This window comes from Hyla sarda, chromosome 7, assembly GCF_029499605.1.
Source record: "Hyla sarda isolate aHylSar1 chromosome 7, aHylSar1.hap1, whole genome shotgun sequence".
Lineage (NCBI taxonomy): Eukaryota > Metazoa > Chordata > Amphibia > Anura > Hylidae > Hyla > Hyla sarda.
The window spans coordinates 170,433,294-170,451,299 of NC_079195.1; the positions used below are offsets into that span (position 1 = coordinate 170,433,294).

An 18,006-nucleotide genomic window follows, 5' to 3' on the forward strand; every position below is an offset into this window, starting at 1 on the left:
TGGACTGGTGCGGAGTTCCGACGTTGCAGGGAGCCGTACACCGGGAGAACTGCTCCGGACGGAAGTGTCTCACCGGTTTGTTTCCTTGTTAGTGCAAAAAGGCACCGTGACCCACAAAAGATTTTGGCGTTGTTGTTAGCTAGTGACGTCACTACTGAACAAAAAATGGGCCAAAATAAAGGGGTCTTAAAAGGCAAGTAGGAAAAAAGAAAAAAATTAAATTTGCTTTGTCCTCAAGGCCAGAATGAGCTATGTCCTTAAAGAGGTACTCTGCCCTTAGACATCTTATCCCCTATGCTTAGCGTGGGATAGGGGATAAGATAATAATCAAACAACAAATCCCTTAAAAATTGACAAATCCCACGCTAAGCATAGGGCTCTGGCTGTTCCGGAACCAGAAGGATCGCGGACCCCGGGAACAGGTAATTATAACACCGGGGATGGGGGAGGCGATGGGGCAGCTGTGGTGTTTGTACTAAGGAGGATTGTGTATAGAAGCGAAGTGGGGACCAGATAACGCTATATGTCTGGTCCCCACTTCGCTTCTATACACATGCCTCTGAAACGCTATCACTCACAAGCGGTGCATTAGCAGAGCATTGGTCAGCAGCTTCCCGGAGAGATGCTCTGCTAATAAAATGCTTGTCAATGATAGCGCTACCGGGAGCTTATGATTGCGCTGTGCGGGGGGCATATATAACATGCGCTGTGGTCGGTATATGATAGTGCAGGGGATCCCGGCGGGGAACTTGAAAAAAGTAAAATACATCGTACATCACTGGGGAGCGGACCATGCCCCCCTTTCCCCTGCTAAATAACTTTTGATCGGATTGGGTCTCAGAAGTGAGACCCGATGCGATCAACCCCTTTGCCCCTGTACTACTACCCGCAACATGGAACAGACCCTGTTCCATGATGGGGGTAGGATTTAGTCAGTTTTGAGTCATTTCCCAACAGCTCAGAGGTGTCAGGTTTTGCTGAAGAAAAATTCACAGGTTCTCCTGTGAGTTTTTCATCATACTCCGAGTGTTTTTTATTTTTTGTCAGGAACACGCCCCTTTTTGTGATAACCACGCCCAATTTCACTGGTTTAAAAAAACAGTGATAATATATTTTGTCGGGTTGTGCGACCAAATTTGTGTCGCATGGGCTATGCGACACAAATTTGGTCTAATAATCCGCCAAAAAGAGTCGGGTTGACATTAGTAAATGGGTGCTAGTATGTTTAGAACGCGGAGTTCCCGTGGCGGGAGATGTGACGTCACACCATGCCCCCTCCAGCGTTGCCTGCGATCTGCTCAGAGGAGAGCACTCCCCAAACCCCCCACGACAGCCATTTGCATATTGATGACTAGGTCGGGCAGGACAGGGAATATGGAAGCAGGGGAGCTTAACTAGTTTCTCTTTTTAATTATCCCCTTTTCCCATTTATTTCCTAGTATCTCTACTTTAATAACTTGGACTTACCTGCATGCAAAGTATTTTATATAATATAATGTTATTGATCCTGCACGGGGGAAGGCCATACATTACCTGCATTGCTTATTTTGGTCATCTCACGTCCTAGAAAAACAAAACTAAATAAAGTCTCACATATGTCAAATGGTAACTTCAGATCATGGAAAAATGAACCATCACACAGATTGGGCATCATTGTACTAACCTGTAGAAAGAAATTGTCAGTTTTGTGTCAAAGTGAATGAAAAATTTAATTTTTCAATTTCTGGTCACAATTCTTTATTTATTTATATGTTTGTTGATTTTGGAAAAAAAAAAAAAGTCTTCAAGAGGTACAAATGGTCCTATAAGAAACAATCCCTCAATGGTTGTGTAGGTGGAATAATAAGTTACGGGGAAAAAAATGGCAACATCATGGTGGAAGGGGTTAAAACATATAAATGTATTGCACCTGTGTAAATTGTACATAGTCAGGACAGGCTTTAAAGCCTTTGGAAACCAACATAAAACAAACACATTTTGGGTGGAGATTTCATCTGTAGACTGCAAGATTTCCAAGAGCATTTTGCCAAAAGAATGACCCTGTTCATTTTTTCAACAGAGTCTGGGGTTCCATATTTCCACAGCAGAACGACAGTGGTGAAAATTTCGTAGTGCGAGTGGTACAGCCAAATCCAATTGAAAACAATGGGAGGCTGCTGAACCATATTCTCCGCAGTGGAACTCCGGAGCTGAATTCAGCTTGGGACATACGTAGTGTGAATGAGCCCTAAGGAATCTATTAAGTGGGAGCAAAGAATCAAATGGACATCTAAGAGACAAGCTGCCTTTATTGGTAAGGGAGAAAAAAAACTTGTAGGCAGTAGATGAATCCCATTCCTGCTTTTTATTTTCAATGGTTGTTGTCCTTTTAGTGAAAGAAATGAAAGCTGTTTTCCCAGATCAACGTATTCTTGTTCCCTCAAATTTTTAAACCAGAATTTCACTGCTGAGAAACAGGTTAGTGTGTGTGTGAATCTGGACCATATACATAGTGGAACAGCGAGTGCTGAGGCTTTTCTAAGCTGTGTCATCTGAATGTAACTCCCCAGTCTCTTGTATAGTACTGTACTTTGCAATTGATCTTTGTGGAATCCTTCCTGAATATACTCAAATCCATCATTGTTAACATGGCCTACCAGAGTTTGCTTGTCTCTTTTTACTGGCCATGCTTGGAAAATAAAATGTAAAGGGTCTACTCACTTGTTGCACGCCCCCGCTGTTCCCTCTTTTTATGGTGCCCAGTCTTCGCCTGTCAGAACATTCTGATCTCAACTCAGGGAAGTTACCATGCTGGTGACCTATGAATGGCTAAGCAGGCTTTTCCTGTTTTTCAGGAGGGTACCTGGAAGTGGTAAGCAGCAGTGCCTGGGCACCATTGGAATGGCAGTGGCTTGTTTTTTTTTTTTTTTTTTTATCCCATCCTGATCAACTTAAAAGGGGTACTCCACTGACCAGCGTTCAGAACATTTAGTTCCAAACCGTATGCTCGCACTGGGGGGGACGGCCATGCCATGTCCTACATCATGCCCCGCCCCCTTAATGCAACTCTATGGGAGGGGACATGGTGGCCCGCCTCCTCCCATAGACTTGCATTGAGGGGGGCGGTCCATGATGTAACGAAGGGTTGTGGTCCACCCCCGCTGCTCTCACTCACAGCGTTAGGAATTAAATGTTCCGAACGCTGGCCAGTGAAGTACCCCTTTTAAACCATTACTGTAGTTTAAAAGAACTTTTGACATGTTGCCCAGACATGTCAAAAACTGATATTGCACCAGGTTTTACTCCTGAGACCCACTGTGATTACAACTTACAGCCGGGTAAAGTGCGTGGCAGCATGCCTCTCACTCCCCAGCTGTCAATCAAATCCGACACCTTCTCTGCATAAGCCTATGCAGTAAAATGGTCTGCCGGCCAGCCAGGGAGAGGTTCGCCCTACTGCATACTTTACCCAGCTGTAACACATGACCACAGTGGGTCTCAGGAGCGAGACCCTGTGTGATCTTAACTTTTGACATGTCTGGGCCAGATATAAAAAGTTGTTTTAAATGACAGGAACTCTTTAAAAGTAAAAAAAGAGTTGCCAGACAACCCCTAAATCTGAACTCAAAAAGTGCAATGTCTCTTTGATCTTCTCTGTAAAACAAGACCAGACCAGACTTTTGGTTCAGCTTTCTCTGGCAAAATCAACTATGTTCAGGGGGCACCAGGAGCCAGGCTTTCCTTATGGAAATGATTATGCTTTAGGTTATTACCTCCTTGATTTTGCTTTGGAAGAACTTGTTTTTAATTCCATTGTAAGAATACCTATAAGTGTGGTCATCTTAACAGAGCAGTGTAAGAAAGTAACCCTTATAGTATCTGCAGCTATGGTATGTTTGGTGTGATTCTTGATAACTAAAATTAAAGTTGATTCTCGAATATGTACAGCTGGTGCCTACAGTATTCTGTCCTTCCTGGGTTACATTTGCCTATCTTTGAAAATTGAGCTCTTTTCCACATGAAGCTCATAGTTGTGTTTCCCTGTCATTCGTTAATATGTCCCTTTCTTTGATCATTTAAATGAAGTCTGTTTCCTCTTTTTTTTTCTTAGATTTTGTTTTATGACATGGATTTACTGTGTTCCAGCTGTTCCTTTTGATGTAAGTCCTTCTGATGGGTTTCTGCTCTGAAGATGGATGTGTATGAGCTGTTGTCGACTGCAACATAGGATGCGTTTGGTTATTGGCTGGATGTTTACAGTGGTGTACGGATGACCTCTATGGGCAGCACCTGGCTTTTGGATACAGTTCTTTAACCATGGTAAAGCTTGCGAACCCTCTGTACACGGAATGGATTTTGGAAGCCATACAAAAGGTAAAGAGGCAAAAGCAACGTCCATCGGAGGAACGGATTTGTCACGCAGTGTGCGTTTCTCATGGGCTTGATAAAAGACTTGTGCTTGAGCAGCTGGAGCTTAGTGTACAGGATGGATCAGTCCTAAAAGTTCTTAATAAAGGTGTGGCCTCATTTAAGGACCCAGAAAACCCTGGACGCTTTACAAGCACCACTCCTACTCCTTTGCATAAATTACTTAAAGGGCAAAGGATAGTGAGCACTGACCTGCGAAGTGTGGATTGGAATAAACTACTTCGTAGGGCGGTAGAAGGACTTCAGGAATCTAATGGTTCATCATTGAAGAATATAGAGAAGTTTTTGCGTAGCCAGAGTGATCTGACTGGAATTGTTGCAAACCCTATTTTCCAAAGACGCTTACGTCTTGCAGCTAAAAGGGCTGTTAACAATGGGAGGCTGCTAAAAGATGGTCCACAATATAGGATTAACTATGGAGGATTGGAAGGCAAAGGTTCCTCCAGATATTGCAGTTCTTCTGCCTCCTTACTCCTGCCAGTCTGCCTTCTCCCTCATGAAAAGGACCAGGTAGGTGGATTGGTAGAATTGCAGCTTTGTAACTGAATACATTGGGTTCAAAAGTCATCAATGAGACATCATTCCTTGTAGTTATTAGCTTTGCTTTAGTTTTTCTCGAATATTAACCTTTTAAGGGGAATTTCAGCTTAAGGACTCAAAACAATCTTCATTTTTGCATTTTTGTTTTTCTTCCTCATCTTCTAAAAATCATAAAGTGTTAAATTTTGCACCTACAGACCCATATAAGGGCTTGTTTTTTGCATAACTAATTGTACTTTGTAATGACATTACTTTATATTATAACAATCTGCGTCGAAACAAAAAAAAAGAATATTTGTGGGGTGAAATGAAGGGGGGGGGGGGGGGGGGGAAACACGCCATTTTGCAACTTTTTAGGGCTTCCGATTCTACGCAGTGCACTTATCGGTAAAAATGACACATTATCTTTATTATGTAGGTCCAGACGGTTACAGGGATACTCAATTTATGTAGGTTTTATTTATAATTTTATCTATAACTTTTTATTTATTTATTTTTGCACGTATGGGGCTATATGAAGGCTTATTTTTTGTGCCGTGGTCTATAGTTTTTATCGGTACCATTTTTGTTTTGATGGGACTTTTTAATCGCTTTTTATTATTTTTATGGAATATAAAGTGACCAAAAATTCACTATTTTGAACTTTGGTATTTTTTTACATGTACGCCATCAACCGTGTGGTTTAGCTAACCTTATATGTTTACCGAAGAAAATATACAGGGATGTGAAATTCCTATCGCCCGACGCCCGGGACTAGCAGTTTTGGGCGCCGGGCAGGTGCATTTGTCCGGCACTTAGCCCGGCTTCTGTATGGAGCGGGCTCCCGACTCCTGCCCGCTCCATACTCTGCAGCCTGTGTCCTCCGAAGCAGAGCAGGGGAGATGAGAAGCTGTGTATTTGTCTTCTCTCCCCTGCTCTGCAGACATGCGGGGGGGAGATGAGGGGGAGTGGCTTATTTCTCCCCGTGCAGACCTGCGTCCTCTGCCTTCACTCCCTGCACGTCTGCACGGGGAGACTGCATGCGGCGCTCACAGGGGAGTATGGAGCGGGCTCGGGATTCCTGCCCGCTCCGTACTCTGCAGCCCCCGGCTGTTCTCAGTAGCCGGGGGCCGCCGCTAATAGCCAGCATGCGGCGATTGCCGCGGCTGGCTATTAACCCTTTAGATCGCCGCTGTCAAAGCTGACAGCGGCGTCTAAAGGGACATGTGAATGCTCCCTGGTGGGCTAGTGGGGTGGATCGCCCCCCCCCGCAGCGTGATCGCAGGGGGGCGATCCATTATAGAGGTAGCCGGAGGACTTACCTCTGCTTCCTCCAGTCCTAGCTCTGTCATTGATAGAGCCAGGCTGGACTAGGCTCTATCAATGGATCACAGAGCACACAGATTAATAGAGTTCAATAGAACTCTATTCATCTGTCTGAGGAATCTAATGATTCCTCATAAGTCTAATAAAGTGTAAAAAAAATAAAATAATAATAAATAAAAGTTTTAATAAAAGTTTGAAAGACACACATTAACCCAGTGGTCTTCAAACTGTGCCCCTCCAGATGTTACAAAACTACAATTCCCAGCATGCCAGAACAGCCGTTGGCTGTCCGGGCATGCTGGGAGTTGTAGTTTTGCAACATCTGGAGGGCCACAGTTTGAAGACCACTGCATTACCCCCTTCCATGTTAAAAGTTCAAATCACCCCCTTTTCCTATATAAAAACATGTAAACATAATAAAAATTAAATTTGGTATCGCTTCGTGCGTAATTGTACAACTTATTAAAATATAACATTATATATCCCGTACGGTAAATGTAAAAAAAATACCAAACCACAGATTTGCAATTTTTATAATATCCCAGAAAAAAAAGTTAAAAAGCCAGATCAATACAAAAATGGTACCGATACAAAAAACAGATTATGTCGCAAAAAATGAGCCCTCCATACAGCCTGGTATGCGGAAAAAAAAAATAAAGCTACAGGGGTTAAAAAATGGCAATTAAAAAAAATTAGAAAAGTTCAGAATTAGTAAAACATGACGTAAACGATACAAATCTGATATCTCTGTAATCAGGCGGCCCAAAGTATAAAACTAACATGTTACCTCAACCACAAGGTAAATGGCGCAGAAAAGAAAAACACCAAATCAGCTAAATTATCTTTTACTATTTCAATTTCACGTCCCTTAATAAATAAATATATATATATATATATATATATATATATATATATATATATATATATATATATATATATATATATAATATATATACATATTTTTTTTTTTTTTTTTTTTTTTAAGTTCGGAGAATAGGTTATTGAAAAATTAAAAGGTATCATTATAGTAGGTAGTTATGGCTATTATAGGGCGAGGAGGAAAAAATTAGAGCGTAAAAGCGAAAATTGGCCCGGACAAGTGGATCGTCACGAGGGACAAGTAGATTTTGCTCCATGTTAGTCCCGTGGACAAGTAGTTTTTTATAAAATTTCCACACCTTAAAATATAACTTTTATTCAGATCCTCTAAAAAATACACAAAAATATAATAATGAGGTTATAATATAGTCTGTTAGGTGTGTATCAGAGTTACATGTACTTGGATTGCATACATAGCCACAAGAATTGATGCACAATAATGGATATGTAGCAGGCAATAGTATATCACATTATAGGTAAATTAGTGATATATCCACCCTAATGTACAAAAAAGAAAGTTGCAACAGCACTCTAGGTCAAAAAATTCAGGATCTCAGCGCACTTTTTGATCAAAATGTGTCCCCCCCCCATCCACCACGCGGAGGTGGCCTCATATCGGATGGGACCCTAACATAACTCTCCTCTGCTGTGCATATAGCCTCTGACTGTGTGACATGTTGGATCAGCCATTGACTAAACCACCTCCAGTCTGAGAGGAGTGGGGTGCACGGCTAAAGAGGGTGCCACACCCCCCAACTTAAAAAGGAAAAACAAAGGGAAAAATAGCCAGCACAACAACCTAATACACAGGTGCCCGCTGCTGTGGCAAATACAAAATGTACAAATAAGAAAGTTGCAACAGCACTCTAAGTCAAAAAATGGAGGCTCTCAGGGCACTTTTTGATCAAAATGTGTCGTCCCCCCCCCCCCCCCCATCCACCACGCGGAGGTGGCCTCATATCGGATGGTACCCTAACATGATAACTCACCTCTGCTGTGCATATAGCCTCTGACTGTGTGACATGTATTTATCATGTTAGGGTCCCATCCGATATGAGGCTACCTCCTCGTGGTGGATGGGGGGGGGGGACACATTTTGATCAAAAAGTGCGCTGAGAGCCTCCATTTTTTGACCTAGAGTGCTGTTGCAACTTTCCTTTTTGTACATTTTGTATTTGCCACAGCAGCGGGCACCTGTGTATTGGGTTGTTGTGCTGGCTATTTTTCCTTTTGTTTTTACTTTGTAAGTTGGGGGGTGTGGCACCCTCTTTAGCTGTGCACCCCACCCCTCTCAGACTGGAGGTGGTTTAGTCAATGGCTGATCCAACATGTCACACAGTCAGAGGCTATATGCACAGCAGAGGTGAGTTATGTTAGGGTCCCATCCGATATGAGGCCACCTCCGCGTGGTGGATGGGGGGACACATTTTGATCAAAAAATATCCACCCTAATGTACAATGTTAAATACACGTGTGTCCTGCACATATACATAGAGACACCAGGCATATGTATGTGTAACAGTAATTGGTAGGCAAAAACAAATACAAGTGCCAACTTACAGTTTTCGCAGGTGGCAGCAGGAGGAAACAATAACAAACAGAGGGACAGTAGTAGAGCACATTCCACTGAAAAGATGGTACAAGAAATAAGACATACAATAATACAACTGACCCTACAGTTACAATCCTGCACTCACCCTGCCTAACAGTGGAGGATGAGCCCCCACTTCAACCGTTGACTGTCCACTAAACGGCCCTATATTACCCTGTACAATCATAAGTAAAGAAAACCCTAATGATGATGCATCACCACTTAAAGACTAAATATGTAAAAAAAACACACAGTGCAGATAATGTGCTCAAAAATCATAAATGTACAAACAAAAGATAAAATATTTTACTTCCTCTACACGTTTCCCCCCATTTTAAATGGTATTGGGGAGGGAGTCAAATAGATATGAAGCTAAATGCTATGTCGTGAACTGATATGGATGGTAATATGAAAGTATATTCCCATAGCTGAGGTGCACATAGATGCCGTGCGTTCCTGACACTGGGAGCATAATGATTCCTTTTTATATGCAGATACTAGGCAGGGGAGGGATCTGGTAGTAATTTACACCTGAATAATCTTGGGGTCCGATGTGGTTTCTGGCGCCATTGCTGATATCATATGGGACGCCATTAGACACCATGTGGGACGCCATGTACATGCTGCCTTGGTTTCTGAAGTGAACACAGCGCATGCGCTCTACCCATACTAGGTGCGGAACGCATAATACTGTGCGCAGGTCACCGCCGGAAATCATAAGTGCGTTCGACCGGTGTCACCGGAAGTGACACATGCGTGTCATAGCCTTTCGGAGTGGGATGCAAACATTAAAGCCCGATATAGTGGGTAAAATAGAACGCGTGCGCATTCTAGTGTAGGCTGTGCCGGAAATAATGTGTGTTGCATTAGTCTTGGAATGCACAGGAATATCTATATAGGCGCTGATATTCTATATAGATGTTTATATTCTATGCATATATATTGATGATGATGATGATGATGATGGTATGTATATGGAAATCATCATCATCATCAATGATGGTGTTAAGAGGCCTTACACACATACATACACACACACACACACACACACACATACATAGAGATATAGAGATATATATAGATATATATTAGCTTGTTATAAACAAATCATATATCTTTTTTTTTTTTTTTTTTTTAAAGATATGTAAGATATCCATATGTACAGTACAAACCAAAAGTTTGGACACACCTTCTCATTCAAAGAGTTTTCTTTATGAAAATTGTAGAATCTCACTGAAGGCATCAATGAATTAACACGTGGAATTATATACATAACAAAAAAGTGTGAAACAACTGAAAATGTCATATTCTAGGTGGAAAGTGTCCCCAAGTGCAGTCACAAAAGCCATCAAGAGCGACAAAGAAACTTGCTCACATGCGGACCGCCCCAGGAAAGGAAGACAAAGAGTCACCTCTGCTGCGGAGGATAAGTTCACCAGCCTCAGAAATCGCAGGTTAACAGCAGCTCAGATTAGAGACCAGGTCAATGCCACACAGAGTTCTAGCAGCAGACACATCTCTAGAACAACTGTTAAGAGGAGACTGTGTGAAGCCTTCATGGTAGAAACCACTGCTAAGGACAGGCAACAAGCAGAAGAGACTTGTTTGGGCTAAAGAACACAAGGAATGGACATTAGACCAGTGGAAATCTGTGCTTTGGTCTGATGAGATCTTTGGTTCCAACCACCGTGTCTTTGTGCAACGCAGAAAAGGTGAACGGATGGACTCTACATGCCTGGTTCCCACCATGAAGCATGGAGGAGGAGGTGTGATTATGTGGGGGTGCTTTGCTGGTGACACGGTTGGGGATTTATTCTAAATTGAAGGCATACTGAACCAGTATGGCTACCACAGCATCTTGCAGCGGCATGTTATTCCATCCGGTTTGCGTTTAATTGGACCATCATTTATTTTTCAACAGGGCAATCGCCCCAAATACACCTCCAGGCTGTGTAAGGGCTATTTGACCAAGAAGGAGAGTGATGGGGTGCTGCGCCAGATGACCTGGCCTCCACAGTCACCAGACCTGAACCCAATGAAGGCAAAAGGGCCAACAAGTGCTAAGCATCTCTGGGAACTCCTTCAAGACTGTTGGAAGACCATTTCAGGTGACTACCTCTTGAAGCTCATCAAGAGAATGCCAAGAGTATGCAAAGCAGTAATCAAAGCAAAAGGTGGCTACTTTGAAGAACCTAGAATATGACATATTTTCAGTTGTTTCACACTTTTTTGTTATGTATATAATTCCACATGTGTTAATTCATAGTTTTGATACCTTCAGTGTGAATCTACAATTTTCATAGTCATGAAAATAAAGAAAACTCTTTTTGAATGAGAAGGTGTGTCCAAACTTTTGGTCTGTACTGTATACGTTATAAGGATACTAGAATATATTGGGCACCTAGATTATATAGGATACATAAGATATATCCAAGTCTCAACAAAAAAGTCAAGACACACACACACATATATATAAACACACACATCTGTAAAGGGTACCCCCCAAGTGTCCATCATTGCAATGAAGGAATTATACATATATAGTGGAAACCACTTAAAGGGGTTATCCAGGAAAAAACACATGATGACACGTGTGTCGGGAACCGCCCAGTTTAGAAGCAAATCCCCATAGCAAACCTCTTCTAAACTGGGCGGTTCCCGAGACACGTGTCGTCAGAGAGCAGTTAGACAGAAAAGAACCTGAACTTTAGAAGCTCATAAGTACTGAAAGGATTAAGATTTTTTAATAGAAGTAATTTACAAATCTGTTTAACTTTCTTGAGCCAGTTGATATATAAAAAAAATAATTTTTTTTTTTTTTTTTTTTTTGCTGGATAACCCTTTTTTCATATAAGCACAGGTTGGTATGAGCACAACTTACTAAGGGCACAAATTGATATGTTAGGATAATCTATACAAGATAATACTCTAGACCATCTGGGTAACAATTAATCATATATAGTATTCAGCCCACAATAAATACAAAAATTGTGCACATAATTAAACATACATGTATATTCTAAAAAAAACACACATGTCGAAATTACACAGGCCATAATGGTGTGTAAATAACATTTAGAACATTATCCCTCCCCCTTTTTACAAAAACGGTATCTAGAGACAGATATAGAAAAATCTCAAGCCCCATAATTCTCATGTGGGTGTCTACAAATCATTCACCACAAAAAGGATGAATTAAAATATATTTTCAAAAAACTAAAAAAGCTAGTGGCACCGGTACCTTCTAAATGCAACTCCTCAAGATGGATAATGTAGTAAATGGACAGGAAACCAGCTGGGATCAGAAACCGGCGGTGCTAGGACAATAGGAGTAGCAATAAGTAACGTGTATAAAACAAAGACAACAGGCGTCCTGCACTCACCGTGTAAAATCTGGTTGTTCTGCTCCGGCACGGCAAACTAGGTGGCGTGGGGCGCTCCGAGGCGACTTCCGTCGGTTTCGCGCATAGGTATGCTCTTCTTCCAGCCTTGGTTACGTCATCGCGCCATACAATGAAATAGTGCAGCTGATAGGTCATGTGATCACAGGTGCAATATCACCAGGAAGTGTGATTCAGGCTCAAAAATTTAATTTTCATGATGCTCAGGGGTAAGTTAATATCTTACAAAAATACACTGGCACTAAAACTATAAAAAGAAAAAAAAGAAAAATCTTAGGAATTGGGATAAGGCCAGCCTGTCCTTCAGGCCAAGCGGGCCCTGCGCATCAGTGCGCAAAATCCATCGAGCCTCCACTTGTAATAGAAGCTGTCGACAATCAATCCCATTCACATTTCTATGAATCAGTTTGAGCCCTTTGAATTTTAGTATGGAGCAATCACTATTATGAATTTCATATGGCTAACAAATCGAGGAGATCCCCCTCCTTTCCTCACGGAATATAAATGTTCTCGAATTCTCACTCTGAGCTGTCTCTCAGTCTTTCCAATGTAAAAAAATGTTGCAGCTACAAATAATTAAATATACAATAAACGTACTTCGGCAAGTAATAAGATTTTTTACGGTATACCAATAACCTCCTAAAGATCCTGAAGAAGAATTAATATTAAGAGGGCACTGGGGACAGAAACCACATTTTTTGTTTCCTTTTTGGAGCAGAGGGGAAGAGCCAACACCTGGTTGAGATCCCATTCTCAATACTTTTATGTTTCTTGATGTAATCCGCAATAGTACCATTCTTCCTAAAAGTAACAATAGGTCTGTTGCCAACAGTTTTGGCAATGTCTGGGTCTGCTGATAGTAAATGCCAATTTTTCGTGATTGCTGATTTAATGGTATCATTCAATGGGCTGTTTTTGAAAGCAAGCATGAATCTCTTCTTGCTGTTATCGCTCTTAGCAACGGCTTTTTTCTCAAGTAGAAGACTGGTTCTATCTCTCTTTGCAGCTCTACAGTACGCCTTGGACAAAACATGTTCTGGATGCTGGTGCTGTTTGAATCCATCTAATAAATCTTCAGCTTGCATTACAAAATCTGCCTCATTATTGTTATTCCTTTTTTTAAACTCTAAAACTTGGCTATATGGGATTGAATTTTTCATTTGTACAGGGTGTGAGCTCCCATAATGTAATAAAGCATTTTTTTTTGCAAAAACCCGGAGATTTCAACTGGTTCCCTTCCACAAAAAAATCGTAAGTCCAAAAACTCCAGGCTTCTATCCCCAAAAGTACTAGTAAATGCCATGTTCATAGTATTAACAGAATTCAGGTATGTCACAAAATTCTGAAAACTCTCTTGTGTACCATCCCAAATGACTAGTACATCATCCATATACCTCCAAAAAGCACGGATGTGAGCGATATAGGGATTGGATACACTAAAAAAAACTATTCCTGTTCAAAAACTGCAAGATATAGATTAGCGTACGAACATGAGGTGGGGCTCCCCATTGCTGTACCTTTGCATTGTCTGTGCCACTGATTATTATGCTGAAAGGTGTTGTTATTAAGAATAAATCGAAGAGCATCACAGATAAATTGAATAAAAACAGGAGACTTCTCAGTCCGAGCAAGGACCTTGTGGATGGCCTGTACACCCGCATCATGTGGGATGTGGGTGTACAGGGCCTCCACATCAATGGAAGCAAGGGCAAAAGTGTCTTGCCATTGAAAATCCTCGATAAACCTAAGCACATCTCCTGTGTCCTTGAGATATGTAGGTATGGACAGGAGCAATGGCCTTAATGTCCAATTAATATACTTCGAAAGGTGTTCAGTAACCGAACCCACCCCCGCAACTATAGGTGTACCGGGGGGGGGGGGGGGGGGGTTGTGGGACCTGTGCTCCTTAGGAAGTAGGCACCAGTTGGGATCCCTAGGAGATATGGGTATAAGATGTTCTGAAAATTTTAAATCAAGTGCGCCTGCTTCTACATACTGCCTCAAAAGTAGGAATTATGACTTACCGATAATTCGGTTTTCATGAGTCCATCACAACAGCACCACATGAGATTTCCCCCTATACAGGAAGCACAAGAAAGGTTAAAAGGGCCCCTCCCTCCATACTCCCTCAGTGTTTAAAAATTACCAAGAGAGCAATGTTAAGATACATGTAAAAATAGATATAAAAATTAGGGGTGGGAAAATATAGGTGCTGTTGTGATGGACTCATGAAAACCGAATTATTGGTAAGTCATAATTCCTACTTTTCACTTCTTCCAGTCACTACAGCACCACATGAGACATACCAGATAAGTGTAGTTTTAGGGAGGGACCACTGCCTGCAGCACCTTTCGGCCAAAACCAAGGTCCTGAGAAGAGGCCACATCCAGCTTGTAATGCTTGAAGAAAGTATGCGGAGAGGACCATGTTGCCGCTCTGCATATCTGTTCTAGAGAGGCCGAAGCTCTCTCGGCCCAGGAAACAAACAGCCCTAGTGGAATGAGCTTTGATGCCTACTGGAGCTTTGATTCCTACTGGAACCGCAGAAGTATATGACTGACTGACTGCAGACTTAAGCCATCTTGAGATTAAATTTTTTGATGCCTTCTTCCCTCTATTTGGTCCTTGATACTGAACAAAGAGATAGGAATCTTTTCTCCAGGATCTAGTGGTCTCTAGATAGTGCAGGACCGCTCTCCTAACATCCAGTTTATGGAATTCTTCTTCTTTACTATTTTTGGGGTTGGCAAAAAAGGAGGGAAGAATTATGTCCTGACATCTATGAAAGTTGGATACGATTTTTGGGAGAAAAGCAGGATTATGTTTTAAAATAATCTAATCTTCTAGTACAATTAGGTAAGGGTAATCTATAGACAGAGCTTGGATTTCACTTACTCTTCGGGAAGATGTTATTGCCACAAGAAAAACAGTTTTCCAAGTAAGGAACCTGATGGATGAATCAGGCAAAGGCTCAAAGGGATCTTTAGTTGGAGATAAGACAATATTTAAGTCCCAAGGGGAAGAAAGGTTAGAGATTTTCGGTCGTATTCTGGAAATTGCTGAAAAAAAATCTTTTTACCCATTTGTGTTCAGCAATACTGGTATCAAAGAAACAGCCATGGGCAGCTGCCTGGACTTTTTGTGTACTCAGAGATAACCCTAGATCGAAGCCATCCTGTAGGAAATCTAATATTCTGGGAATATCAGGGTTAAAGGGGTACTCCGGTGAAAACCTTTTTTTCTTTTAAATCAACTAGTGCCAGAAAGTTAAACATATTTGTAAATTATTTCTATTAAAAAAATCTTAATCCTTCCAGTACTTATTCGCTGCTGAATGCTACAGAGGAAATTCCTTTCTTTTGGGAACACTGATGACATCACGAGCACAGTGCTCTCTGCTGACATCTCTGTCCATTTTAGCAGCCATGCATAGCAGATGTATGCTAAGGGCAGCATGGTGGCTCAGTGGTTAGCACTGCTGCCTTGCCTTGCAGTGCTGGGACTTGGGTTAAAATCCCACTAAGGACAACAATAAATAAAGCGTTATTATTATAATGACATCAGCAGAGAGAACTGTGCTCGTGATGTCATCAGAGAGCATTCCTCTGTAGTATTCAGCAGCTAATAAGTACAGGAAGGATTAAGATTTTTTTAATAGAAGTAATTTACAAATGTTTAACTTTCTGCCACCAGTTGATTTAAAAGAAAAAAGGTTTTCACCGGAGTACCCCTTTACGTAGATCCGGAGAAGAGCCACACCAAGACAGAAACTTGTTCCATTGTTTAAGGTAGGTAGAGCAGGTAGAATCATTCATTTTTACATTTTAGAAGAGTGTCGATCACCTTTTTTGAGAGACCCTTTTTTTGTTCTAGCACAAACCTCTCAATAGCCAGGCTGCCAGTTGGAGATTTTCTAGGTTTTTGTGAAATAGAGGGCCCTGGGATAACAGATCGTCCCTCTGAGGAAGAAGAATGGGTTCTGCTATGGCAAGGTCTTTCAGGAGACTGAACCAGCTTCTTTTTGGCCACAACAGAGCTATGAAGCTGAGCTTTTCTCTTCCTAACCTCACCTTCTGGAGAGCTCTCATGATCAGAGGAATTGGTGGAAACGCATAAGCTGGGTGGAATGACCATGTCTGTTGTAGAGCATCCACCCCGTCTGGGTTCTCTCTGGGGTTGAGAGAGAAGAACTGTTGTACCTTCCGATTTTTTTATTTATTTTTTTTTTTTTTCTGGACGCAAAAAGGCCTATCTCTGGAAGACCCCAGGCTTGAGTCAGGGAGAGAAAGACCTGAGTATTCAGGGACCATTCTCCTGGATCCAGGATATGGTGGCTCAGAAAATCGGCTGAAGGATTGTCCACTCTCTTTAGGTGTACTGCAGAAAGGGATGAGATATTTTGTTCTGCCCAAAGAAAAATCTTCTCTGCTAGAATTTTTATGGGTGTGTGCCTTGTCGTCCCCCCCCCTGATGATTGATGAAGGCCCCAGTAGTGACATGGCTTCCCTTAGAGTGACAGATTTGCTTATCATCACCTTTTTTAATTTCTCCTGAATGGAGGATATATTTTTCCCCTGGAAAAAGGTTTTTTGGTCCTCTGAATCCAGGGTCATGCCTAGGAATCTCTTGGTTCTGGAGGGAGAGAGATCCGATTTCTGGAAATGTATTATCCAGCCGAGGTCTTGCAAGCATGATACTGTCCGCTGGACAGTAGGTTATGAGAATTTTTAGTAATCAATAGGTCTTCTAAGTAGGGAATGATTCTGATCCCCTCTAGTCTTAGGAAAGCTACAACCTCTACCATGACCTTTTGTAAATATTCTTGGAGCCGAGGATATTCCAAAGGGTAGAGCTTTGAATTGGAAATGGTAGACTTCCTTGTTTAACTGAATTGCAAACCGGAGATATTTCTGATGAGGCTCGTAGATTGGAATGTGGAAGTAAGCATCTTTTAAATCTATGGTGACCATCCAGGCTTGTTTTTTTTTTTTTTGAATTAGTGGAATTGCAGATTTTAAAGTTTCCATTTTGAATTTTTTGTAGGTAATATATCTGTTTAAACCCTTCAAATTTATAATGGTTCTGAAGGAACCATTGGGCTTTGGGACTAGGAATAAGTTGGAATAATCATCTAGGCCTTGTTCTTGCTGAGGAACTGGTATAATAGCCCACAGGGATAACAGATCTTTTATACCTGAGCTGAGCCTCATGTTTGCATTTTCTGATCCTAGATCTGTAATCCGAAATCTTTGAGGAGAAGGGAAGGCAAACTCTATTCTGAAGCCGTCTGGAATAATGTGAACCAAAGGCCTGGGACACATAAAAGGAGGACTGGGTTCCGGGCGCTTCCCCTCCTAGTAGAGTACTGAATCTTAGGCAGGCAGATCCATAGAATAAAAAGGGAGTTTATTCGCAACAATAGTTTCGAGTCTTGTGCCAGACTCTTCTTCAGGCATATGACAAGGGGTTCAAACACATACACTTAAAATACCCGGGACCCAAAATGGTTCCGGGTGAAAGGTCACAATGACATTACTCTTAAATTACAAAATATAACATGCAACATAAAAGGTGATAAAAGCATAAGAATATATACATATATAAAAGTTAAGATTAGATGGAGTTTGGTATAAAATTTATGTTTGCCCATTTGGCAGCGCTGGAGACTCCCGATCAGCGGAGGTTAATCACGGCATCAGAGGCTGATGCGTGACGCTTGCCATAACGAGTGATGGGGGTGGATAAAATGTAGCGCATAGTAGACAAAAACTTTTGTGAATGAAGAAAATCAAAATGAGGCTGAGTGGTGGGGGTGGATACAATGTAGCGCATAGTAAGCAAAAAGGAGCAAGATAACATAACCTTTGTGAATGAAGGAAATCA

The 18,006-nt window shown here is 41.6% G+C and overlaps 1 protein-coding gene across 12 annotated transcripts in view; it reads left to right on the forward strand.

The window, feature by feature from the left end:
* KAT6B (lysine acetyltransferase 6B) overlaps positions 1-18,006 on the forward strand; it is a 217,042-nt gene that overhangs the window by 23,358 nt on the left and 175,678 nt on the right. For 5 of the 12 annotated variants that reach the window (XM_056531264.1, XM_056531266.1, XM_056531273.1 and 2 more), the window contains exons 2-4: positions 2,060-2,293; positions 2,373-2,457; positions 4,091-4,917. The exons of 1 other annotated variant lie outside the window; for it this stretch is intronic. In XM_056531264.1, coding sequence (XP_056387239.1) covers positions 4,297-4,917 — 621 coding nt within the window. In that variant the 5' untranslated portion in view covers positions 2,060-2,293; positions 2,373-2,457; positions 4,091-4,296. The remainder of the gene's footprint in view (positions 1-2,059; positions 2,294-2,372; positions 2,458-4,090; positions 4,918-18,006) is intronic. 6 more of the 12 variants (XM_056531270.1, XM_056531271.1, XM_056531268.1 and 3 more) reach the window with 5 other exon arrangements.